The 27,651-nt window shown below is 42.2% G+C and overlaps 2 protein-coding genes across 5 annotated transcripts in view; one reads left to right on the top strand and one right to left on the bottom strand.

Moving 5' to 3' along the window:
- b3gat1a (beta-1,3-glucuronyltransferase 1 (glucuronosyltransferase P) a) overlaps positions 1-17,323 on the top strand; it is a 107,924-nt gene extending 90,601 nt beyond the window's left edge. For all 4 annotated transcript variants that reach the window (XM_083772831.1, XM_083772830.1, XM_083772829.1 and 1 more), the window contains 4 exons: positions 7-524; positions 9,037-9,333; positions 12,542-12,649; positions 13,077-17,323. In XM_083772831.1, coding sequence (XP_083628957.1) covers positions 7-524; positions 9,037-9,333; positions 12,542-12,628 — 902 coding nt within the window. In that variant the 3' untranslated portion in view covers positions 12,629-12,649; positions 13,077-17,323. The remainder of the gene's footprint in view (positions 1-6; positions 525-9,036; positions 9,334-12,541; positions 12,650-13,076) is intronic.
- A 1,941-nt stretch (positions 17,324-19,264) lies between these two features.
- Positions 19,265-27,651, bottom strand: part of LOC310864225 (beta-galactosidase-1-like protein 2) — a 31,592-nt gene continuing 23,205 nt past the window's right edge. Inside the window, 6 exon segments of the mRNA XM_083772826.1 lie at positions 19,265-19,705; positions 21,071-21,187; positions 23,478-23,592; positions 24,493-24,580; positions 24,726-24,804; positions 26,510-26,581. Of these exon segments, the coding sequence (XP_083628952.1) occupies positions 19,619-19,705; positions 21,071-21,187; positions 23,478-23,592; positions 24,493-24,580; positions 24,726-24,804; positions 26,510-26,581 (558 nt within the window). The 3' untranslated portion in view covers positions 19,265-19,618.

Raw genomic sequence — 27,651 nt, 5'->3', positions numbered from 1 at the left:
TCACAGATGACGGTGGCGATGGCAAGAAGGACGCGGGCGGCCTGACGCAGGACTCCAAGGAGTACTGCTCTTCCTCCTCGGACAAGGACATTGTGGAGGTGGTGAGGACGGAGTACGTGTACACGCGGCCGCCGCCCTGGTCCGACGTGCTGCCCACCATCCACATCATCACGCCGACGTACAGCCGCCCCGTGCAGAAGGCCGAGCTGACGCGGCTGGCCAACACCTTCCTCCACGTGCCCAACCTGCACTGGATCCTCGTGGAGGACTCGCAGAGGCGGACGCCGCTGGTCACGCGGCTCCTCCACGACACGGGGCTCAACTACACGCACCTCAACGTGGAGACGCCCAGGAACTACAAGCTGCGGGGAGACACGCGGGACCCTCGCATCCCCAGGGGGACCATGCAGAGGAACCTGGCTCTGCGCTGGCTGAGGGAGACCTTCAACGCCAACAGCAGCCAGCCGGGCATCGTGTACTTTGCGGACGACGATAACACCTACAGCCTGGAGCTGTTTGAGGAGGTTAGTGGTCCACACACAGCGAGTATAGGCCTCGTTACTGCACGGAAATGCCCTCATGAGAGTCATGATACCAGCTTGACATCGTGCTGCCTTTTTAGGGTCTTATGGTTATTTTATATTCACTAACACAACATCACCATCAGCCTGGAGGCATTTCAAGAGGCCAGTGATGGCATTCCAGTAACCTCTTGGAGCACTGCATCTTTATATAATACTCATTTTCAATCAGTATCACTCGCCCAATGTGTGTACAGTAGAAAATACCAGAGGCCCACGATGCCCAATAGCTAGTGCATGCAGGCCTGTGTATTGTTTTTAGATGTTTATTTTATATCACAACATATGGTATAAAATATATTTCTACTTTGTATACTTTTATATTCACATTGAATGCATTAGATTTGGAGTGGGCTTTGTTGTAGAGAAGATCAAATATTGTGCTTCAGCAACAACACCTCACGCACACACACACACACGCAGCTATTCATTATACCGGTATGCGACAAGCTGTCAGCATTGTTCCCATTTAGTAAACAACACTTCAGCAGCACCAGCGACACAGGTCCTCATCAAACAGCATTATTGTTTTGGATCATTAACAGTGTGCTGTTGATAAGAGGCAGAACATAATGCATGTCGCTGACTCATTCTGTGGATAATACTCTGCAGTAGCTATTAGCTAATGCATATTCATTTTGGTAACCAAATGGGGACCAGCGGATGGGCTACCGCTACATCACATGACTGAACTGTGGCATATAGCGCTACATGATTGCTTTTGTTAAAATTGTTGAAACATATTTAAACTTCTAGAGCACTGGTTCTTTTTTAACCCATTTAGTACTGAGGCCGATTCTAAAAAGCCTTCCTGACCTAAGTTTTCTGAAAAACGTATATTATATATAAAAACATTTATGTTGCATTGTTGCTATATACTTTACATAGTATATATATAGGCCTACTGTACCAAGATGGGTTCCCGTCTTGAAAAAGGGGGTTCCCACGTGTTTCCGAGTGTGGAAACAAAATGGACCAGTAATTGTCCATTTGGTTCCAACTGTGCATCAGAATCAACTTTATTGTCACATCAGGTTAACAGGTGTGCAAACTTATTTTTGGCTATTTCCATAAAAAAAGAAGGAATAATACGAGGAGAGGCAGGGCAAGGAGAAGAGAGAGGTACAAATAAATAACAATAAATGTCTAGTTACCTGAAGTAACTACACAAAACTGCAAAAGAAAATCGGTGTAGAGGGGAAAAAGGAGGGGGTCAAATGCCTGGTCAGCGATACATACTACTACAGTACACTGAATGACCAGAGAAACGTGCAGGGGCTAAGTAATGAGTACATCCATCTTGACATCACTTGAATTACCTGCAGCAGATGTGGTCAAGGCTCTCTAGGGTATTAGGCTCGGGCCTTGTTAGTAGTGCGGACAGGAGAGGCGGTGGTAAATGGAGTGCTTGGATATTGACGGCGTCTGTCATTACCTTTCTCTGGGAATGAGCTCGAGTGCTCCGTCTATCTCACTCTCTGTGCTGCACTATTCCATCACCTCTCCAACAAGACTATTTATGGGCTGGAGTAACAGCCCTTAGGGGGGCCAATGCAGGCAGAGAGAGGGTGTTGGAGAAGGAGGAGAAGAAAAGAGGCAGAGGAGAGCTTCGATAGAGGGAACTGGGAAAGCAGGCAGGTGAGAGAAGAGAGAGAAACAATCACTAGATGGTTAGTGCTCTATTAGTGAGCATGCAGCGAGGACCACAGTTTGAATCTGACTCTGTCTCACCTCTCTCTGCCCTTGGTTTCCTGTTGCAACAGCCGAAAATATACCCCCGTCCAGCCAAACTCTACCAGGGTTTAAGTGGGCTAGCCTGTTTTATATGGAGTGTAAAACAGGGATAGTCCAGTTTATACTAGGGTAATCTGAGTTCCCAGAAGGTTTATGTTTCACCACTAGGGGGGGGGGGATCACGTGATCGGAAATCGGGGTCAATCACGTCATTTTCAAATGATCAGAATCGGATCGGGAGCAAAAAAACATGATCGGGACATCTCTAGTATCAATATACATATCATGATGACAAAGGGAGAGTCAACCAGGTGCTCGATGGAGGTGCAATACAAGTAAAAAATTAAGTGGACTGGTGCTACAAAGATCCGTGGGACTGGAATACTAGAAAAAAAGGCAGCGATCCGAGCACTCAAAAAGGTAAAAATGAGGAGAGGGTGGATAAAAATCAAGGGACTTTATTTAGAAAAGTTAAAAAACAGCCAACATGTTTCATCTCACAGGAGTCTTCATCGGGGCAGGTGCTCTGATGAAAAATACAAATAAACTCATTGATTGACATACAGAATGAAAAACACAATGAGAGTATAATCTGGACTAGAGAGATGTTACTTATAAATGCATTACTAAAATTATTATGAAAAATAGGGTATAGTCACTCTGGACTGGTCAAGATCTAATCTGTCCTGTTTTATACCCTGGGTTATAAAATAGGCTGTCCCACTTTAAACCCGGGTTTGTTTGGCTCTTACACAGTCTTGCTACACTCTCCAAAGAAATAAAGGATACAAATGTCGAAACAATAACTTTAAAAACAGAAAGAAGAAAGAAATGGGGAGAAAGGAGGCGAGAGGAAGGGAGAGTGGAAGTAGACAGGTGCTAGGTTTGATTGATTGATTGATTGATTGATTGAATGTAATGAGTACAAGGTACAGTCAAACACACATCCAATGGGATCACCGAAAAAAGTCCTTGCGGTCTTGTTTCCATTCAGGTCCCACCCTGGGCAAGACCTACGCTGAAAAGACTATCAGCAGAAGTTGCAGGATTTTAGCTGAAGTATTGCCCAACGAAATGACGTTGATGCTTTACAAATCAGTTTACATTCTCCGCGAATGAAACAAGTGCTGTGATTGGTCGGGAAAATATTGTATCTGGGGGAAATACATTTGACGGATGTTCCGGAGGATACATCTGCCGATAGCTTCTCTGCCTTACGTTGTGACCAGGCTTTTCTTTTCGCAGATAAGTAAGCCTGGGACCGAGGCTATTCAGGTCCTAGGTAAAAATCCTTTGATGTCGGCAGTGCCTGCTAGCCTCGTTACAGGCAGCACTTTACCCGTTTTCTTGGTACTTTTACTTGACCGCTTACCCTGTTGTTTGTTAACTAGGCTTCATGCAGCTTACTTCGATCTTGCACTTTGAAAGTAACTCTGGATAAGAGCAGCTGGTGACAGTAGATACTCACAGCAAACATTCAGCTGTTATCACCGAGGGAGCAGGTGTTAAGTCCCGGCTCCTCGAGTAAGGAGACAAGGGGTGAAGCAGCGATGTGCACGCTGCTCTGTGATAAAAGCTGAGATCCGACACACACCATGTGCCAATAGAATCACCGCATGGAGTGTCGATTACACGTTCCACTTTAGGCTTTCACAGTACTGCACAAGTAAATAAACAGAATGTGTCCTGCTGTATGTCTATGTGACATTTTACTAAACTGGTCTTTTGGTTCCAGTATCACTTCACTGAACTATAAGGGAGCACGCTAATGCTTTCAGTGTGACCAAATGCAATGAATGCTTAATTTGAACAGGGAGGTAAGTGTGCTCTTTTAAGGCTCTTTTTAGGTCAGACTTTTGTCCACGGGGAGCTTTGTTCCAGTGAAGGGGCATTTATGGCACAGACGAGACTCCACAGCAAATTGTGAAAATTAAAATAGTTCATGAAATATGCAGGAATCCCACAGTTCAACTATACAACCCAGTAAAGGGCACATGAATTATTAAGTTTTCATAAGAAATGCTTATGTTGCCTCTCCAAGCCACAAAGCGTATTTACTGCACCCCTTACTCATTCCCCCTGCTCTGTGTTCACAACCATCTGCATACCCCACTATACAGTGCACAAACACACACACACACACACACACACACACACACACAAACACACCTGTTTAAATATCTTCATTTTGGACAAGGATCCAAATAGTGCGCGAATGCTCCCTCAGTGGTACTGTAGGGACAGTTCAGTTTTAGTACAACTCCCTGTCTCCATCGCTGACATTGTGAACATTACCAGTCTCCCCTCTTTCAGGTGCCGTGCATTGATTAATGCACCTGGATGTTTGCCTTCTTTCCCTTTTTAGAGTTTAGGATTTGTTCCCTTTGTTCCTCCCGGCTGACTTCAGAAACGATGGCGCCTTGTCTCTGTAGACCCATGTGTCTGTGCTCCACTAAATGGAGCAGGCAACAGTGCGAACACGCACGCACGCATTGTATATCAAACACGAGCACGATTGGACAGCGAGACACACACACACACACACACACACACACACACAAATAATACATACAACATTTAACAAATACTCACTCAAGCACAGCACAGGCATGCATGCACACAAATAGGAAAAGTCAGCACAAGCATGCATGTATGCATCCTCCCAAGTGGTATTGTAGTTTCAATTGCTTGGCAGTCAGAGGAAGAAAATTATTGTTTTCCTTTTTTTCTTTTACTGTTTTGCTCGATCCAAGACTCCCACAAGAGTCAGCAGCCAGAACTCTAACATTTTTACTCTAGATAGGGAAGTGAGTGACAAGTCTCCTGACAACGCTGGCAGATAGTCTGATTTATTCAGTACAGCCACATCTACGAGAGAGTAGGCATTAGATACAGATGCAACATGGACAGGTGCCTGTCCTGGGATCAGTATAGTTTATATGGACAGACTAGGAGACAGGAGGAGGAGAGGGCTGAGACATATTATTGCTGACAAATATCTAAAAAAAAAACACTAACATATTGGTCAAGGATTCAAGCAGCAGTACCAGACCGGCTAGTCTCACACATGCACACAACTTCACATTCTGTACACCACACACACATGCGGTGAGTGCGCATGCACGCACGCACGCACGCACGCACGCACGCACGCACGCACGCACTCACCTTGCTCTGTCTCCCTCTTTACACCCTTAACACCCACAGCTTGTTAACTGGAACTATCCTGCCAAATCTTATCTGGGTTGCTGGCACCATTGCTTTCACTAAAGTGAAAACTTGTTTCTGAACCCCTAGATTCCTCATGAGTCCCCGTCTTGCTCCGATGCACTTCAGACTCTTGTGCGCTGACCGTACAGCGGCTTATAAGTTAGCCGAATATAGCCTTAGCCTGGCGTAGACAGACAATATCACCATGTGGAATATGGACTATATCTCTTCCTTCTAATCTTTACGGTTTTGTTCCAAGGGGCGGTTACAAAAAGATTCAAACGAACTCTATTGGTTAGACCTACAGTACAACTAATGAGAGCAGCACAGTCCAACTTAGTTATAACGGATAGAGCGCGGACCAGGAGTGACCCGCTATTCATTTCAATGGAAGTTGATCAGTGGCGGTTTGAAGCACCCGGAAGACTGCCGGAGGTACCATTATAACTCAATGGCTCGAGCGAGCGGAAATTGGGAGCTGTCTCAAATTTGAGGTCTGGGTTCACGCACATTATGCACATGACATCACTGAACGTCCAGCCACCTCCATGAACATCCTGGAACGTGCTGCAGTTCCAGCTTTAGTGGCAGCTTCAACGTTGACCAGCTGTTCTGGGGGCTTGCCTACGTCACAGGTGATAAGCACGCCCCATATTTGCATGCAGGGCCCTGGTTGGTTATGTTTCCAGACGAATATGGTTGGTTCCACACTACTGCGGTGCCGCAAAATCCTCCCACAATTGAACGGGCCAGACTTAACACTTATGATGCTGCCAGAGTTTGTCAAAATAAGGGCGCTAGAGTGCTAAGCAGATGGGCAGATTTGACTGCCTTCCATTTTAATCTTCCATTACTACCTCGCGCTACCTCGTCTGATCTCTCTTTAGAAGCGTTAAGATTCCAAACGAGATGCGTGGATAAGTGAGAAATTAGGACAGAACATTGCCGTTCTGATCAAAACCACACGTACACACATGCACACGCACACACACCTAAAATAACATATCTACACAGTCACAACACGCTTCACTGCGAGGCGTTGTGAGCTTGCAGAGGTGTTGATCTGTGAGCTTGCAGATCGACACCTATTCTTTGCCTATACTTACAGTATATATAGAATAAATATATATTCATAAATTACCATTTTCATTGTGAGGACCAGTAAAATGTGTCTCTCTCTGCTCTCTGTCTCTCTCTCTCTCTCTCTCTCTGTCTTTCTCTCTGTCTCTCTCTGTCTCTCAAATTCTACGATGCATGGGACATTTGGCCTGCACAAGTATAGCAAAACAAGACAAGACATGCGTGCAGCCGCACACCGTCTCTCAGTCACGCGCACGCACACACACACACACACACACACACACACACTTCTATAAGTGGTGCGGTTCTGCTACAGAAACACCACTGTCCTTAATTGTGTATCCCGTAGAGTTTGATGATAATGACTCTGCTGTATTTTTTATGTCCTGATTGTCCTCCCTTCCTCATTACTGTATATATATATATATATATATGTATATATATATATATATATATATATATATATATATATATATATATATAAACTTTTATTACAGTGCAGCTCTTGCTGCCAATGCTGGAGCAAATAATTATTACAGAGAGGCACACAAAACAAAAGAGGATCTTTTGATGATGTGAGATTCAAGGATGGGTACCTTTTTACTTCGAGAACATCCTTTTCTCCTGCTCTGCACTACACTACATGTATGTAACCAACCGGAATGGTCCATTTGTACACTCTCTGCATGAGTTACAGACCCATAAGGGTGCATTTGGTTCCTATCAAACATTTAGCTGGGACCTCCTTAAGGATCCCTGGGGGTCCACAGACCTCACATTGAGACATTACTTAGATCAGTAGTTTGCAAAGTTTTTTGTGCCAAGGACCCCCACATTGATACGATGTATGCAGGAAAAGTTTCCAAACAGAATGTGATTTTACTTTGTCAGTTTTATTTAGGTGGTTACAATTTACAGTATGTAAACACTGTCTCATATTCTGAATCTCACATGCAATCTCAATTGAATTGTTATGATGAAGACCTGGAATGCACAGGTTCAAAGTTGGCATTTTCTTTGCCATCATTGATATCATTCATAATATGAAGTTAGGTGGTTAGTTAACTTATTCCTTTGGCCTAAATAACTGTCGTGGAACAATAGATAAAGGTGCGTACAGTATGTCAGTGGTCTTTGGATGGTTCTTATTTTAAAAGCACCTATTTGAACATTTACACTGTTGTACTATTTCACTGAAAGCAACATAGAAAGATGAAAAATGTTTAAAATCTCTCATGTGCTCATGTAGCGGAGTAGCAGATGGGTTCCCAGATTGGTAGCAGAGTGGTCATTGTAACAGCACTCAGCAACACATGGGCTCAAATCATACAATCCCTTTGAAAAAGGCAAGCATAACGTTATGCCATTAACCACTTTAACCCTAACCTGACTCCGTCTGATGGAATACGCTTGCTTCACAATTGTTTCACAATAGAGGGTTTAACAAGTGGTTAAAGATGTAGTTATAGTAGCTGTAAGTCTTGTGGCACAGATGATCAGCAATGTATGTGTCAGTACAAAAGTTCTTGGTTCAAAGTCAAAGATTTAGTTTTTCTATGCTTTTGGCTATTAAGTACATTTTTGTGTTTTAGTTTTTTATGGATGTACATTCCCACTCCAACACACATTGACTGCCGCAAACACGTCAAATGTGTCAAAAACAATCTCGAATCTCGAAGTTCAAGTCACAGAGGACAGAATACTCTGCTCACATCTCAAAAAACAAAAGATTACAGGTTTCAAAGAGCCTTCCTCGTTTACAGCACAGACTCAACTCAGTAGCAATGCTCTGAGGAAAGCGCTTTGCCGAAAGTGCAAAGTTTGTGTATGTGTGTGTGTGATGTGATGTGAGCCAAATAAATATGAGGAAATGTGAGTATTTTGTCCCCTTTGAGATGTGCTACCGTTTTTATTGTTGACTGGATTTTGGGTTTATCTCGAAGCACAACCTCTTTTTGTAACTCATTTGCCATCTTTCAGAATGGGCTGAAAGATGGCTTACTGACGTATACTCCTGTCTTCCTGTCATGTATGTTTTTTGCGGATTAAACCATTATGAGACCTGATGCTGATTCTACAAATGCCTTTTAAATCAGTAGTTCTCAAACATTGTCATGCCAAGGACCTCCAAATTGACATATATTTGGCTACAGACCCTCATCTGAAAAGGTTTTGTGCCAGAAGAGAAGATTTGGGTTAAATACAAATTATTATACAAACGCTTTTCAAGATTTTTTTTCTCCAAAAAAAGCTTGCTGTGAGCTTTTATATCTGCTATTTTTGAGAACCACTATTCTAAACTAATTGTTATAAATCCTAAGATTGATGGGCCTCAATGTGCTGATCTCTCACAATGTCTGCTCATCCCTCCTCTTAACTCATGTCATCTCATCTCCTCTCCTCTTCTCTACCGTCCTCTTCTGCTCCCTAGATGAGAACGACTCGGAAGGTCTCCGTGTGGCCTGTGGCTTTCGTGGGTGGTTTGCGCTATGAGTCGCCCAAGGTCAACGCAGCAGGAAAGGTTTACGGCTGGAAAACCGTGTTCGATCCCCATCGGCCTTTTGCCATCGACATGGCAGGCTTCGCCATCAACCTGCGGCTCATCTTGTTTAAGCCTCAGGCCTACTTTAAGCTGCGGGGGGTCAAGGGCGGCTACCAGGAGAGCAGCCTTCTCCGAGAGCTGGTCACACTCAATGACCTGGAGCCAAAAGCAGCCAATTGCACTAAGGTAATTCTAATTCTTTTCTCTTCACACTCCATTTGTTAGACTTACATTTGCATTTCATGCATTTAGACGACGCGCTTATCAGCAGTGATTTGCAATGGCTAAGGAGGTAGATGTCCAGTATTTTGCTTAAAGGCTTGGCAGGATTACACATGGCTGTCATGGGGATTGGACCGTCAACCTGTCTATTACAGGACACCATGCCACACCACCCTCCAACGAAGGGCTGCTGAGCACACATATCGTTGCTGCCGGACAGAAAAATACATTAATGCCCTACTTCGTTCTGTCGCACAAATAGCAGATCTACAAGCTCACAATGTGTCACGACTCAGGTTGTGACATGTTGTGAGCTTGTAGATTGTAGATGTTTCAATCCAACAGCGACAATGTTTTTTGTTTATTTTTATTTTTATTTTTGCCATGCCTACATTGCCTTTGCATGAGTAGATGACACACAGATCCAGTTCAGTTCTTTAACTTAGCACAAAGGCATTCATCAAAAAATCCCTTGCAATTTCACATTATTGTTGGTTGTCACCATAAAAATGTGTGTTCTTCCATGCACATCAAGTTGGGAACCAAACAAAGTAATCCTGAGAAGAGTTAATGATGCATCCAGTAAACAATAATTGCTAAGCTTAATACAGTTTAAAAAAACGAATTAAAAAATGATATCCTCCATGGGTATGCATATGATGTTATCAATAAAACTTTGTTCATTCACATTTACAACAGCAATGACAATTTGCAACCAGAACATTACGTACTATCACACTTAATGTTCCTGTTAGGCTTGTAAACTGTAATCTGTGGCCATCCTACATTTCTTTGAAAGTATTGCTTAGCCTGGTGCACTGCATTCGTATGGCAAATGGCAAATATTTGAAAAATCACCCCAAAAGATTGCAAAGTGCACATACAAAGGAATGAAACATAACCATAATAATAATAGTAATAATTATTATTATTACTACTACTACTACTACTAGTAGATCGGTGCCCGTAGTAGGGCCTCTACAGCGGTGCCCGTTGGGCACTGGCCTACTTGGAACGATGCAAGTTGGAAATGCATGCCCCACCCAGATATTATGTCTGTGTCCCTTTTATGCCCATATATGGAGTTCTTTGTCATGCATGCCCTAATATGGAGTCTATGCAGACGTCAGAATGGCAGGCAGGGGCCCTGTCCAGAGCCTGGGCAGAGGCCTTTTTGGGGCGGTTCTGGACAACCGTGGGTCTGACCGACAGAGTGTATGAGGAGAGAGAGCAGGAATAGGACACAGTAGTATTGATGTTAACATAATGCACCAAATTGAGAAATGCCGGAGAAACAAAAAAGTAATCCAGAGTGAGCAGAATGAGAAGTAAGTCTCTCAGGAAAGTATGTCAATGATGTATACTTCTGAAAATCAATCGAGACATGCAGACGCAAACAGAGAAGGAGAGAGAGAGACAGAGAGTGAGGCACGGACACTCACACACACACAGTACAGAGCCCTAAGCGTAGTATCCGTAGTGTACCCTCCATGCCCACGCCACCTCCAGCCTGCCCCCTGCCTGCAGCCTTTCTGGACAGCTCTACTGAAACCTGTCTCTGGGCAGACTCGGACAAACTGGGTGTCAACTAACCACTATGAATCCACACCACTCACCCACACAGAGAGAGAGAGAGAGAGAGAGAGAGAGAGAGAGAGAGAGAGAGAGAGAGAGAGAGAGAGAGAGAGAGAGAGAGAGAGAGAGAGAGAGAGAGAGAGAGAGAGAGAGAGAGAGAGAGAGAGAGAGAGAGAGAGAGAGAGAGAGAGAGAGAGAGGGGGAGAGAGAGAGAGAGAGACAGACACACACACACACACACACACACACGCGCGCGTGCATACACACACACACACACACACACACACACACACACACACACACACACACACACACACACACACACACACACACACACACACACACACACACACACACACACACACACACACACACACACACACACAAGGATTCTGAGGTGGTTAGGGGAACGGGAACGAACTTGAAACTTCATAATGATCAGAGTTGAGATGAGGCTAGGGACAGACCATAGAGATGGTGAGTCGTACATGACCACTTCTCCTCCTTATAAACAACCTTTATTGGAGGATGTGAGTGCAATGATTAACCTTCCTCGGCACCTGAGCAAAGTGGGAGTGGGCTCCTGGCGAATCTCAAACATGGCCATGCATTATTCATCAGCGGGTGAGATGAAAGGGAATCAGCGTGTACTTCCAACAGGGAGAAGAGGAGGGGAAATGAGCTTGGGCCCCGCCGCCACCACCAACAGCATCCCCTCCCTCCCCCAGGCTCCACTACTCCACCAACCAACACATCATCCCATTCCACCTCGCGCACTCCCATTCCATTTTGCTCTCCGTGGCCAAATCATCCCAGGGCCAAATCATCCCACTCCAAATTGAGATTGGGCTCTGTATTACACAGCCAAAGAAAAAGAGGCATGTTGCAGTCAGACTTGTAAAGAACAGTTTTACAAGCAGTGTGTCTTAATTAGCCCTTCGCTAAACCCGACCCCAAAAGTCTTTGTCCAATGCCAATCCATCATCATCATCATAACCTTTATTTAAACTCGGAGTACAATTGAGGCTGTCATTTTCGTAGCTCAAGCTTGTCCTTTTGCCCTCACCAGACCATGAGTGGTGCTGCGTTGACTATGGTGAAAAAAATGCAAATGCCCTCTCTGTCCATGCCATACCCAAAGACAGCATTTTGGAGAATTGCCTTTTTCCAAAGTCTCCTGAAGTTGAACGCAGCATTATACATTGAAAGAATGTCGCATCTCCAGTAGCTAGAGAGTGCCGGGGATCACGCCCCGAAAATAGCTGATGTAGATCAGCTATTTTTTTTATTATTATTTATTCTTTTGGCCAAAGTGCCCTTTAATGGAATTTCAGCCCCTGCCTCTCTAAAATTCTCTGCACGTCCCCAGGGTGCACTAAAGTAGCCCTTTGAAATTACACACGTCTTTATCAGTATCAAAGTGCTTTCCTTGCGGCTATAATTGGGAGGTATAACACTGGCAAGGATATCACGCATAGCCATGGATTAAAAGGAGCACATGCATAGGAGTGAATCCTTGTAAAAAATGCTGCATGTCGCTAATTTTGTTTTGTTATGTGTTTGTTTGTGTTGTCTGTTTTCTTTCCCCTCCCACCAGATACTTGTTTGGCACACGAGAACAGAGAAACCAGTCCTTGTTAATGAGGGGAAGAAAGGATTCACAGACCCCAATGTGGAGATTTGACAGTTTTTCCACCTGAAAATGGTAATTATTACAGAGGATAACAAAAGACAAATTCACTTGAGAATATTACATGTAAAATGTTAAGGAATTCATGTTTTTACAACCTCTTCCCCTCCATATTTAAGCACAGATAGTGTGTTTACAATCTCTTAAACCCTTAATATTAAGTTGCACCTACTTTAATTAATTCTACACTAGAACTAGAACTAGAACTCTTCTTTAACTTGTTGTATTTATAAGCTGAAATCAATTAGTGATCAAAGGTTTTAGCAGTTTCACCTGATCAGTCTCAACAGAGCAGACATTGTAATATCAATGTATATTCAGCGTAGTCACAGCCAATTACTGCAGCTACTGACCACCGGAATCGAAATGCAAACAGAAGGGGGGGTGAGCCGGAACGGTATAAATAACCCATGTTAAATCTGCTATCCATTCTCTCCTATAGGTGACGGCTTTGGACCGAAGGAGAAGAAGAAAGAGGGGGATACAAAGACAGATCTCTTTCTCTCAGCGCTAACGTCTTAACGATGTCAGCAAAAGACTGCCTTTAGAACGTGTGGGGGATCTAATCCTCTTTACTGCATCTAAAACACTCTTAATATTGGGATTAAAACTGTACAAATGTATCATATTAAAGCACAGAATAGTACAAGATGGCAATATTTATCAGGTCCAATGTTGCCATTGCTAGCAGATGACATAAAAGGGAGACCCCTCCATGGGTGGATTATTGTGCTCTGCGCCTGCACGGTACAACAGAGTACTCGACACAAGAGACAGCACAACTAAATGAAATGCATAGAACCAGCCATTTCAACCCAACAAGCACGACTCGGCTGGTTAAGAAAATATCTGTGCCCCTCCAACACCCTCCAGTAAGCAGCGTGGGCCTGAATTTGCACACGGTCGAGGCCGGAAGGTGGAAATGACAGAAACCTGATTCCAGCTCAGTTTTAATGTGTGTGTTGTTGCTGGATGTGTGGATGTGGTCTCGGCCATTAGTCTGGACATTGTCATGGCTATGAAGACATTTTGGACGATTTATTTCCCTGCATCCACAGATTCAAAAAGGGAAAGAATGTCCTTTTTGTATGACGAAAAAAAAAAAAAAAAAAAACTAAAAACATGTTTGCTTTAACTTAATTTAATAGTTTTTTGGGTGTTTACATGCATTTTACTTGCTAGTTATAAATACTACTGACTCTTGCCTTCATTTGACGCTTAGGTTGACATTATCCATTTGACATTATCAATCATACATGCATCATTCAAACTGTCCATATAATACCCTTGAACTTCTGTCTGAGATGGATTGCTGTCTGTGTTCATGGGCACCTCATTTTTAAAGTACATGTAGTAGCACTTAACTTAGCAGATGCTAGGGAGGAGTCCAGGCCATGCACACTTCTTGAAAAGCAACTACTGCATGCGGGAAGGCTATGTGAGGTGAAGTGCTCTTATGCATAAAGTTGAAATCTTATTCGTTTTGAATGCTCACAGCTCCGAGGGCTAAAAATGCACTGGGCTCCGAGTGCAATCAGCAATGTGCAGTATACCCGCCTCCCTTTCCACTGAAAATAACAGATGCAGTCAGTTCCCAGTGGATATGTAACTTTATGCTTGTGACCTGAAGCGCACATGTAAACGTACAAATCCCAACAGTCGATTTAGCACTTAAAGAAATACAACTACTTGGCAACATACTATGTATATTATCTTAAATTAAAACAAGAACAATCAGAGGATCAGTGGCTATAGATTTCGGTGCCTATAAACGAAGGGGCAATGTAATTACTGTATTTATGTAAAAAAATATTTTCTTTTTGTAATGTGTCACCGACACATAACAAGGCACTGGTTCACAGGTTTTCCCCACATGGAAACAAGTAGCACATCACACTTCAGTTTGTTGAATTTTAATTAAACTCCGGTTATGACACGAGCATAACACTTGAACAAGAGGTTTGTACTGTAGCAGCAATGATCCTTTCAAAAAGTGATTAAATCCAAAGCAATGGTGTTGCCTAAATGCAAACTGTGACACGACATTGGAGGAAAAAAAGTGTCAAATTGATCAACAGCAGTTTGTGTACACAGGCTAGCAACTAACAAGGCGGTTGGCAATGTTTCAGTTCACTATCACAAGTTATCATTAGGACTGATATACAAAGATCGTTAAAGTTAAGAATTCAACAAAAAGGCCATCAGTTTAGATATTACAAAAAGGCTATTGAAAGCTTATCTTAAAAACAAAACAACAATAATAATTGATAATCAGTTATTTTCTAAATTTGCTCCCAGTTGTCCCCTTTCAAATACAGTAGGCCATATACACAATGACTTTAAGATCTGTTTATAGTACAAAAAGAATAGGGATGTGAGTTATTGGTAAACAGAGCTGTGTACCCCGATGACGCTGGACACTTGGACAAATGGCTTCCTTTTCAAGTGGTCTGAAGTGTAATAACAGGTCAGTGAATAGCACAAAATCAATTAAAAAAAAAAGAGTTTCAGTCTCATCTTAGAAAATGATGCTGTAGCTTAGTTAACCCAACAAAGCCTCCTCAGTGTTTGAAGACAGTATTACCACCAGTATGTGAATTCCGTTACAAGAATAGTACGTCCTATAGGAAACTCGCTGAAATAAAATAAAGGATGCTAGATATTTTAGGTAGAAAACAAGCCTGCCCTGTGCCAAGCCAAAGTACAGCATGGATTTTGGTATCGCATCCATCTACAATGAGAAGGGCCTGCCCTGACAAATATTTGCTGCACTGCACTTTGGGGTTACAGTATACTATATCAGGCATAAGAAATATTTTGTCCTATGGGCGATTCTACAAATGCATTCTGAACACTTTCAAAGATTTTCAAACATTAGAAAAAATGTACAAGCGCGGCAGTACAAGCTTGTATATCTGCTATTTTTGAATAACCAACACTACAATGACAGTTTCCCGGTTTTAATGGGTTCATTGTTACCACGTTCCTAAATATTACACTGTCCCTGTGTAGAGTGCGATTCTCTGCACCTAAAAAGGCTCTTGGACAAGACTGGCACAAACATGACATCATGAAGCCTACAATAATTTATGATTTGTTGCAGAGCAATTCCCGCCGTAAAAGCCCTTTGTCAGTTCTTTGCAACGAGCGGTTCGAGTAATGAAGCATAAATTGAGTATCGTAACGTTGCTGTTAGGCTCAAATCTTGTAACTCCATATTTCATCTCTGTATGCCGTTGCCCTATTTTATACCTAGCACAAGAGTAGCGAAGATAGCCCATCTACATGTGCACAATGCGTTGCACTGTGATGCATTGTACGTTTGTAGATCTGCTATTTTCGCTATAAAAATAAAATAAAATATGTTTTTGTGGAAAAGGGAGCTCAGGTTGAAGTCTGACTGTGGGTTTTATTAATATTGAACCAATGAAAAGTATTAAAAGAGCTTGTGACTAAACTACATCGGATCCATCGGAGAACACAGGTCCAAAAGTAACAGTTTTGGACATACAAGGTTTCTGCCCAACAGCGACGATAAGAGAGAGAGAGGTTCTGCAGAGTAATTCCCACAATAGAAGCTAGCAATCAGTCCTTATGAAGTTATATAGCTGAATATATTATACACCTCATAATACAATCTTTCCTCTATTTGATAAGTCATCATCCTAGTACAATACGCACTAGCAAGCAGCTCTCATCTAGCATATCTCGGCACAAGTGTAGCTACGCTTGAAAGAGTGAGAGAGAGAATACCAATACACAACCGAGGGAAAAGCTGTTTTCCTTTTTGGAGATAGGTCAGTTGTCAAGCCTCTGAAGCATGGGTTACTCAGTTCAGAAACAGAGCGCTGCTGAAGTTACAAAGATGTTACTGCCTTGAGTTCATCAACTGGAAACACCGCGCTATTACGGGTTGCGCTTGGGAATGATATAAAAACACTGTTGCAAACAATGACTGTGTTAGATTTCATGACAACCTGGCTGTCTTCATATTGAATTCATAAGACTGGGTTGTGGTTGTGGAAGGTTGTGCCACGGAGATCATTAGACAAACGTATATTGATCTGTTCTATTATGAAATATCAATTCAGCTCGCCCTTTATTTATATATATATATATAAATCTACCGTAATATATTTATTTATCTATTTATTTCAAGAATGTACCGTATGTCCTGTATGACTGAATTATAAGAGATGTTCCCCCTTTTTGCCCACAGACACATGCATAGCGGGTTAGCAGTATCGACAAGAACACAGCTTGTCTTCACATGTTCTGATGTTGTGCTATATTGTTTCTTGAGGTAGGCTGATAAGAGTTAAGAGAGGTCAAATCCTAAATTATGGTGCGATACCATTCAATATTAAAATTTTAACACTGTTCCACTCTCTCTGAACGCAACAACCAAAACCCCAAACCACACCAAGCAATATGCACTGTAGCACTCGCCAAGCAGCATTCCGTAGTCCAGATTATTCAGTAGTAAATGTGGTGAACGGTCATTCTCTATAAGAAGGCAAAGTCACACTACACAACTCCTGCCTTTGCTCATAACCCACCCTCATTGTCTGCCTTTATGTATTTCTCACTTCTGCATGTAAATCTCAAGATTATTCATTTGCCACAGTGGATCTTTGTCTCAGAGAGAGAGAGAGACGATTATACAGTTGAATTGAAAAAAATAATAAAACAAACAACTGAAAGCTACCTGATCCGTTTCTTTCTAATTTAATACATTGCATATCTATACTGTACATCCAGCTTATGTATTTAATTAATTAATTAATTAATTTATAAATAATTATCTTTCTTTTCTTGTACCAAGTAAGTTGAATAGTGGTTGAAAATGGTGAATGAAATAATGTCAGATTGTCCGTCACATTATTATATAGAACACAATCAATGTTTTAAAATGGCCCTTTGGTTGGCCATGTTTTAACTCAACTCATCTCACAGGCTTGCCATTTGCTATAGACCAGTGGTTCCCAAACATTTTAGCCTGTGACCCAAAAGATAAATTTGTCTCCCCCCTCTAACCCTTCCACGTTTGTGAGTGTGTAGATCTGCAATTTTCACTACTACTTAAACATTTGTTTCCTAATTGGAATTTATTTTTCTAGATTTTTCCTTGATCTCTTCATGACATTACCGAAAAATTATTATTGGATTTGTTTTTAATTCATGAAAACGTTTTTTCTCCTTCGGGGGAATGATTTATTTTAAAATGTTTTGAAATAATAATAATAAAAAACAAAATGTAAGAAAAAAATGAAGGCACCCATAAATGTGTCCGCGATTCACATGTGCCCAGTGTTTGGGAAACAGTGCTATAGACAAGTCCTGTAGGTCAGCCATATGCAATCAATGCTGCCGTGTCAAGCTGCGCTTAACCCATTTAGACCTGAGGACAAATGCCGTCTAAATCGTGACCTATGTTTCTATATCAGTGGTGCGCAAAGCCGCAAACTATTTCATGTCAAGGACTCCAAACATTGTATACAGTATTTGGCCTCCGACCCCCATCTGAAAATATGTTGTTCCGCCACAAAATATGTTGTTCCGCCACATTCTCAGGATTTTTCAAAAAATAGCAGATCTACAAGCTCGAGACCCCAAAGGGCCCCAAGAGGGCATCATAGTTACTACAGGGGGACCGCCAAATGTTTGTGTGATAGGATATTTGTTTTGCATTGATCACTTTAACCCATAGCATTCATATTCTGAGGAGAACTTTGGCCAAAGTATTTTTGGTACATCTGGTGTATGGAACGTACAACATGTATTGGTAAGTATACAAGAATCAGGCTACCAAATAAACAACCAAAATACCAAGTAAATAAATTGCTGTGCAGTTAGCCTGGCTCCAGACAATAGACCCTGCCCACTCCACTGAGTGAAGCTGGGGAGCGAGTGACGTGGGCATTGTCACCTGGATCAGCGACAGGTCTGCTCACGAGGGGACGCAGGACGTGAATCGCAAAAAAAAAAGAAAAAAATAAGCTCACCACAATCCAGGTCCAGTCGCCCGTGGGTGTGTGCACGACACGAGCACGGCCGTGAAACTACGCTTGAGTAATCGCCCCGTGTCCAAAATAAATGCACGCCTCTCATTGAAAATTAATTACTAGGTGTGTCAGTCGCTCCCTGTCTGAAAAGGCTTTTAGTCTGATGATCAAAGGCTACCATGCAGTGGTGAATGGTGCAGTATGTTATGTTGTATACAGTGTAGTTTTCACAGCTATGTTCCAATCCTGTTCATACTACTGAAAGGAAAAATAATAATGCTGGCCAGGCAGAATGACAGTATCTACAACATCCAATAGTAAGGTAGTGAGCTACAAGGTACAGATTAAAGACGCCACCCGTGATCTTCGCTTCTTGGCAGGGGGCTCATTGATGCTAATCAGAAAAGCCAATGTTGGCCAATGGCTAAGCTGTCAAACAAGCTTTAAATCAACATGTTTTTCTATGAATAATACAAGCACGGAAAGATAATTTAAAACGGAAACAATGACAATATAATTTATTATATTATTGTGGGTTATAAGATAGAGTGTGGGTCATTTATTGACATACATTTTTGATATTATATTATATTAAAACAATTATTAGAAAAAAAAGTACCACAACTAAAATCAATTAGATGTCTTCACCAAGAGACATGTATTGTAACGTCAGCACTGCCTGGCTGGTGGGGGGGGGGGGGGAAAGAGCTGTAAGCAGCAAGATTAATCCGGATCATCACCACAGCGGCGTTTCCCCACCAGGAAGTGAAATGTCATGTGCAGTGAAGTGCATCAGTGCTGAGCGCCCTGTGTGTGACCGGTAGACATCATGACGCGAGAGGGAGGGAGGGAGGGATGAAGCTCACAGCCACCGCCCTCAGGCCTCGTCCTCCCCTGCAATTAGTACCACCGTCCTCCCTCCCTTAGACCCGTCCCGTCCCGTGACCCCTGTCCCTCCTCTGTCTCACCTCTATGTCCCTCACTGGACGTCGACGGCCATGCCGTAGTCAGGGCTGCTGGCGAACTGGATTTCGCCGTCTGCCTCCTGCTCTTCAAACACCATGAGCTGTGATGGAGAGTAAGAGAGGTGAAGCAGCCTGTCAGCGAAGCAGAGTTATACCTGGAGGTCTTTGATGGATAGTACATGTGCATAAACATAATGTGTGAGAGAGAGAGAGAGAGAGAGAGAGAGAGAGAGAAAGGGGGAGGGGGAGAGAAACAGAGTGATGATGGGATTTAAGAGGACGGGTGAGAGAGAGAGATAAAGCTTTTTTCCACAAAGCCTTGTATAGTTTATATCATCAAAGCCACAGGGCGTTGATCATCACCAGTAGTTATGTATGCAAACTGTTGACTAGAAAGAAGGAGGTGTGACTGTGATGTGAATATCAATGTTGTGGCTGTGTGTGTGTAGTGTAGCTTGTAGCTCAAGGCTTCAAGCACAGTGCCAGTGTCAGGGGTTCCATCCCAACTGGCACACATTGTGTATGTCATGGTTACGGTTTGATTGATTGATTGGACATTTTATTTCACAGTATGTAGAATGGGTACATTTCAAACAAAAGCACAGGTCAATACAAAAACTGTTACTCTGGACACACCATGATTAAGCACTCACACTGGTTTACAACAGGGTCCAGCATTTTAGAGACATACACATATACACTTCAGTATGGGGACTTCAGACTTACAGGGGCCAGTTTCGAATTGCAACTGTCAGTTTTTTTTTTTTTTTAAGATATTTTTTTTGCGGCTTACGCCTTTATTGATTTTTTTAAGGGATAGAAAGTAGGCTGACAGGAAACGGGAGAGAGATGGGGGGATGACATGCGGTAAAGGCCGTGTCGGGTCCGGGAGTCGAACCCGCGGCACACCGCGACTGGATCACCAGTCCGGTGCCCAGACCGTTACGCTACGGCCTGGGCCAACTGTCAGTTTTTGAGAGCGGTTTTGAAGGAGTCAAGGGATTCACATGTCTTAATGGCTGTTGGTAGGGTCGTTCCACATTTTAGTGGCATAGGAGCGAACTTAATTCAATCCCTTGTTTGTTGAACTCCCTCTGGTGTTGTGAGTGTGGATTTCATTCAAACTAAGGAATTATTTAGACAGGTATGTTGCAGTGAATCTTGTAGACCACCCATTGCAAGATCGGTATAGGCTTTAGTTTAGACATACTATTGGTCCGACCATTAGACTGACAACCTACCTCAAACCCTAACCTGACCCTAAATGCAAGCACGGGAGCAGCGCATGTTCGACCGCATGTCCGACCGTTGTTTCCGCATGTCGGTCCGTTGGTGTGTCGGATCTGCGTGTGCATCCCCTTGCCATTTTTGTAATGTGTCCCACAGGTTCAGCTATTTGAGTATCCCTGGTGTAGTGAATCTTGTAGACCAGATCCATTGCAAGATGCGGTATAGGAAACACGTACCTTGTTATTTCCTTTCTGAAGCCAGGGAGCGGGAAGGTACAGGGTTTGCTGGGGGCCAATGGACCAGTAGCGTCCTAGATTCTGCCCGTTGACAAAAACCACCCCTTTGCTCCAGCCCTGTGCATAGAACCAGTGAAGATTGGAACTCATACAAACAGCAAAGCGATTTGGTTCATCAAAGACACAATCGATCCATCTCAAAAGTACAGACATCCCATATAAACCACGTTAACAAGGTATCTAGTAAAATGGCCCTTCTTGGTTCTTTTTAGCCCCACTGTCGGAGGGGCTCTATCTTGAAAACTCCTGCCTGAAATTCCACGTAATTTGATGTGCTAGTTCATTAGCGAGCAGGATTAACTCTGCTGACTTTGGCGTCACTATGGCCTTTGTTTAAGACAATTAATTAAAATAGTCACGTCCAGTTCATTATCTATCAATCGAACTGTGTGTGCAATATGACTCAAATATAACACTGTCACTGCAGCTACTGGACTCAAGCATTGTCATTTTATTTTGCCACCCTTATAGCCTGCTTATAATTACATACAGCACCGCCATTTACTGAAGGAAGAAAGAAAGAAAGAAAGAAAGAAAGAAAGAAAGAAAGAAAGAAAGAAAGAAAGAAAGAAAGAAAGGACAGACAGACAGACAGACAGAAATATGTCCATTGGAGTGAATTTATAATGCCAACATAACTTGGGTCATTATTATTTATTTATTTTACAAGGGAACCATGGGAGGGACACAATTAATAAATGATGGGACTCATGGGGGGCACGCGAGGTATTCAATCAATAATTACAGCGTGTAAAAACAGGAAACATGGTTTTGCTATGCATGCAAACAGCCTAATCCAATAAGAGCAATACTAATGTTATTATATTGTGTGCATGTAAACATAGCCAGTGACATTTTGCCATTTTGAGTCAGCAAACCCAACACACGTTGTGAGCTTAGCCTTGTATTTTTGAAAATGAAATTCAATTTGTGTGCATTTACTTGTTTTCTTATTCATTTTATAATTAAAGTTGCATGTTCTTGTATAAATTCAAGTTTAACATACTATCTATATATCTATATCTATCCAAAAGTTATTTGTGATGAATATGTTTTATATATATTTGTTCACTTTTCTTTTTTACCCTAAATTTACGATTTTTGTAACCTGCAGGGTGGAGTTTCCCTGGTATAGGATGTTTAGGAGGAAATAGGTTGAAAATCACTGGTTTATGCAAATCAAAATGCATGTCTATCCAGCTCATGCATGTTTCATGTATTCCACAATGGTTTTTACATATATTTGAAATTATAATATTATAATATAATTATAATATAAACGCTGTTATACTATCATTAAAATGTTAGTCTTTGCCAATTACTTGCAATACCCTCACGGCCAATCATGTTGAGAATCGCTGGGAGATGTCACCAATGGACCTAAATGTATATAAACTAATCCACAGAGAGGTGCCCTGGGCCATCACTGGCCATTACTGAGATTAACTGATTAGCTGCACCAGGTGGCCAGGCCTACAGGGCACTGCTCCATGGATTAGTGTCCTGTAGGCCAGGTGTGGGTAATTAATCAACGGTACGCCTCAGTAATGGCCGCACTCAGGGCACACTTCTGGGTACAGGCACACTGTCGAGTCAAGAGGCGGCAAGAAGACGCCTAGAGCAGGTGTCTCTTCCTGGTTTTTAAACAGCTGGTGGATGGAAATGACGCTAGTGCGCGGCTTCAACTTGAAGCGTCGGCAAAGCGGTTCAGTTTTTTGGCCGACGATACAAGTTGAAGCCGCACACTTGATTGATTGATTAGTTTATTGAACATGAATGTAAAAACAGCAACAGAGTAGTCAAACACTCAGTTCTAAAGGGATAGCACCAAAAAACGTCCTTGTGGTCTTGTTTCCATTTCCATTTAGCAGTAGCGTCATTTCCATCCACCAGCTGTTTAAAAACCCGGAAGAGACAACTGCTCTATGCGTTTGTTAACGCGACAGTGTGCCTGTACCCTCTGTGGATTTGTGAATTATAGGTTGAGGAATGATACAGCCAGAGGCTAATTGGCTGTCCTACTCACAGGCAGTTTAATGAAGGTGTCTCTGGGGCGTGATTTGTAATCCCACCGCAGCTCCAGGAAACCCTGCTGTGATTGGCCAGTAGTCGCTGTGATTGACAGTTCTCGCCAGAAACCTAAACCTAACCCTAACGAGAAACCTCAGTAAAACTATGCTTGCCCGGGAGCCAATCAGACACATGCTAAGGTGGGTCCTGGATCGGCAGTGGGATTCCAAATCACGCGTCTCTGGGTGGTCCATCTACATACAGCTAGAAGCTGACCTTCTCACAGGCAGTTTAATGAAGGTGTCTCTGGGTGTAGCTGATTGGCTGTCCTACTCACAGGCAGTTTAATGAAGGTGTCTCTGGGTGGTCCATCTACATACAGCTTGGCCTGAAAGAACCCCGGGAAGGAGGGCTGATGGCGGATAGACTTCCAATGGCCAGAACTCTGAAGTCTGAAACATAATAGGCCATTATCATTATTATTACTGTATCCATATTACAAATGTCCTCCACAACTACTGTCACTATTTTGGGCATGTCGTAAGACTCGTACTAGAATATTCTGTGAAAATAGCTGAACATTTGGCCATAATAGCAGATCGTTGTACAGGATAACAACCACACCGTTAGCTTGTACTGTAGACTGTAGGGGTTAACAACTTGAACCCCAGCATACGGGGAACATTCAGCAAAAATAGCAGATCTACAAGCTCACAACACACAAACTTGCGAAAAGATAGGAAGAAAGAACATGGAAAACATGTCAGATGTTCAAGATATATCGTTATGTACTGTACATAGACGAAAGGGCAATGGTATGAGGCAGTTAAAATAGCAGCATGTACAGTATCGTAACAGATATACATGATTATATTCTCTTTCTTATCCCTATAAGAAATGGTTTTACCCAACTCTTTCAACAAAACCATCAGGTGGTTTATATGTTTTGCATTATATATTCATTCGCTGCTTCTGGACATGGCATTTTAATAATGGCATATTAGTCAAATTATACAATTTTATATTGGATGAGGAAACTGAAAACCTCCATGACAAGGTTCAAAATTCAGAATTGTAAAAATTCACCAATTAACCAGCTGTGGTTCCTTATGGAGACACAAAGAGTCTCCTTTGTGTCATCAAATGATCGGCTTAGGAATGCGACAAATATCAATGAATTCAGGTCTCCATGGGGTGAGTTTGAGTAACTAAAGTAATTTGGGGGGTGATATTTCCCTTTAATCAGGCTATAATTGACAGTTCTAAATCAGACACAGATATGTGTATGATAGAAAATGAAAAACAAAACTAAAACATGAGGTTAAGTGGAAAGTATGTGATTATATGCAAACCTGTTTACAAAGCTTGGCTTCATATCCACACTGCGAATCATGAACTTTCTGAGTGGCCGGTGGTTTAACTCAATATCTCCAACAAGACCTGGAGGGCAAGGAAAGTCCACCATTATTTCTCTCAGAGATCTTTATAAACCGTTCATTAATTTCATTTTGTGGTAAATCATGGGGAAATGAAAAAGATCTGTTATAATCACATCAACAACGATTTGAAGATCGATGTAGTGTACCTTTGCGCTGTTCATCAAGGAGCTTCCCATAATTTACTCTTCCGCAGTTCTCCACCAGCAATCTCAAAGTTCTTTCTCCCTTCAAAGAACAAAACACATTTTGGTTGTTTTTATGTACTCCTCAGTCGACAGCACAGGGAAAACAGAAAATACATATTTACACATTTATTTCTCCTGAAACGACCCTATACTAAGCTCTGCATGTGAATTTGCTTTTCAGTAGCAGGTAGGTGTGAACTTGGCTACTGGAATTTGCTTTGTTAGAATAAACATTTGTCTGTTGGTGTTAGATTAATATCTCGCCGCCAAATGTATTCATCAGCTTCCCCAGTGTGTTTCACATGCAGTATGGCGTTATTGGTTATATTAAAAGCTTGTATCCATTTGATCCACTTTAATCCAAGGCCAACTCATCAACCGACCTACTATACAGACAAGGCCCAAAGGTAAATACACAAAGGGCACATGAGCACGGAGTAACACATTCAAACTAGAAAATTCGCAATTTAAAAAAAAGAGTGTGGTTTACATATGCCCCTCCCACTAATATTGCCAGCCAATTACAATTTCAAGTCACACCTTAGATCATGTGTAAGTAATTCTGCTTTTAGAACTTGGTTGATTGAACCACCCCGGACATGTGATTCAAATTTGGGATGGATTGGACATTCCGTTCGTGATTTATGGCATTTTTTGTGATATAGGCCCCTTCTACTAACTTCGGAAGACGATTACGGCCGAACGATACGCACTACCAAAATTCTGCAGTTGGTGTTTTAATCGGATGGGTCCAGAGATCATGTGTGCTGATTTCTGTGAGATTTGGACAAAATCTGTAGGAGGAAAAGCAAAAAGTGTGTTTTGGATAAAATTCAAAATGGCGGAAAATCTATCATGACGCAAATGGGCGTGGCCTATATGGGGAGATGCGTCATGACCCAAGGAATCCAGGGAAAAAATAATTTTACGACCTACGGTTCAAGAGTTATAAGCCAAAAGGTAAAGTGGGCTGTTATAGCGCCACCATGAGGCCGACCGATAAAATTATATTTTTAATTAATTTTAGTGATAATTATGAATTTATCCTCCAAGTTTTGTAACTATAGTCCTCACAGTCTCAGGGGAAAAAATACTTGAATGTGAATTTTTGCATTTTCCCATTCATGTCAATGGGAAATTTTAATTCACTAATAAATTCATATCAATTAAACTATACAACATTTCTCTTAACAAAATACAAGCACACGATTCCCGATTTTTCCAGTGAAATAAAATAAAATAAAATAATAATAAAGTGTTACAATTACTAGAGTCTGGTTGCCCTTTGGGCAACCACACTAATAAATACACATACGCACTATGGCCTGACTCACACCTTCACAACAGATTGATGTATAGCTGATGCATGAGACTTGTTTACTGATGCAAGCTCGCAATGCATTTCCAATGGGAGTCACATGGTTTGACACAACATTTTTGTTGTATGAGGGGGTGGGGGGGCAGTCGAAACACAGACAAAAGCCGTACAACAAAAATGTTGTGTCAAACCATGTGACTTCTATTGGAAATGCATTGTGGTGGGCCATGACACTTACCCTTTGTTTACATCTAGCATGCATCAATGTTGTATGCTAGATCGAAAGGTGTGAGTGAGGCCTAAATCAGAAAAACACACACACACACACACACACACACACACACACACACACACACACACACACACACACACACACACACACACACACACACACACACACACACACACACACACACACACACACTACCTTCCCATCATGGAGTGGAAGCTCTGTTGTTTTATAATCCAGGACACCAACAAAATGTCTGTCCAGAAACACCTACAGTACACAATAGAGAAATTATGTTATGGTAGAGCGCGAGCCGGCTTTTTTTCATAACCCGCCCGTCCCGTCCCGCCCCGCCACGGGAGCCAGCCCGCACCACCCCGCCCCGCGAAACAATATATTAATCAACGACCTGCCCGGCCCGCGGCCCGCAAAAACAAAAAGTAGCCTAATAACAACCGGCTTTTCAACACCCAGCAAGTCCAGTCCATTCAATTGCTTTGGAGAGAGAGGGGAAAGAGGGGGCAGGGACGTGCAGAGGGAATTTGAAGGGCAGGCGCTGGAATTCGAAAAGGCACCTTTATTTTTCTTTTACATTTCTACCCAGATTTAGAGGAACATCTCATTTTAAACACTAGGAAATGACCCAACCAGTCTGCCCTGTAGCCCAAATTACTGGTTATCAAAGTAAAATGAGCAGTTGCTTGCTTTGCTGTTATTAATATTAGAGAGATACGAGAGAGTCATCCCTCTTTCCTGTGTGAGTCGTAACAAATTATTTGAATGAACAGTATAACACTTACACATACGTGACATGACATACTATCTGTCTCGGACCGGTTCACTCGTTTGGGTTGTGTGCGCACTGCAGCAGCGTAGTTCTCCACTCATTTTAGTTCTGATTGTATACTTCAACTACGTTGCGCTGTGGCGGTATCGCACACCCAAAATAGCCTCTCTACATCTCACAGCTTGAGGTGAGCTTGAAGATCTGCTATAATTATGTGTGTGCGCACTGTGCACTGATCGCACAAAAAAGATTAACATTAGAACACAACACAGTACGTTAATTGAACTTTGTGTAGCTTAAATCGTGTACTTAGGTTAAGAACGTTTTAGGCTTGTTTGGGGATTAAAGAATGAATGAAGTTGGATCAAAATCAGACATTTATATAAACAAAAGGCGTATGTCTTTCTAGTTCTATTGCTTCCTCCAGACATTCATGATTGTCTGTGTTATTTATTGTTATACTATTTATGTTATTATAATGTATTGTTTAACAGTCATTTTGTCTTTACCAAAGCTCTGTCTTGTTGTTCCTGGAGTTGAGGATTCCTCCACT

This window comes from Protomyctophum parallelum (genome assembly GCF_964188405.1).
Source record: "Protomyctophum parallelum genome assembly, chromosome: 9".
Taxonomy (NCBI): Eukaryota; Metazoa; Chordata; class Actinopteri; order Myctophiformes; family Myctophidae; genus Protomyctophum; species Protomyctophum parallelum.
This window is presented reverse-complemented; position numbering and strand designations above follow the sequence as displayed.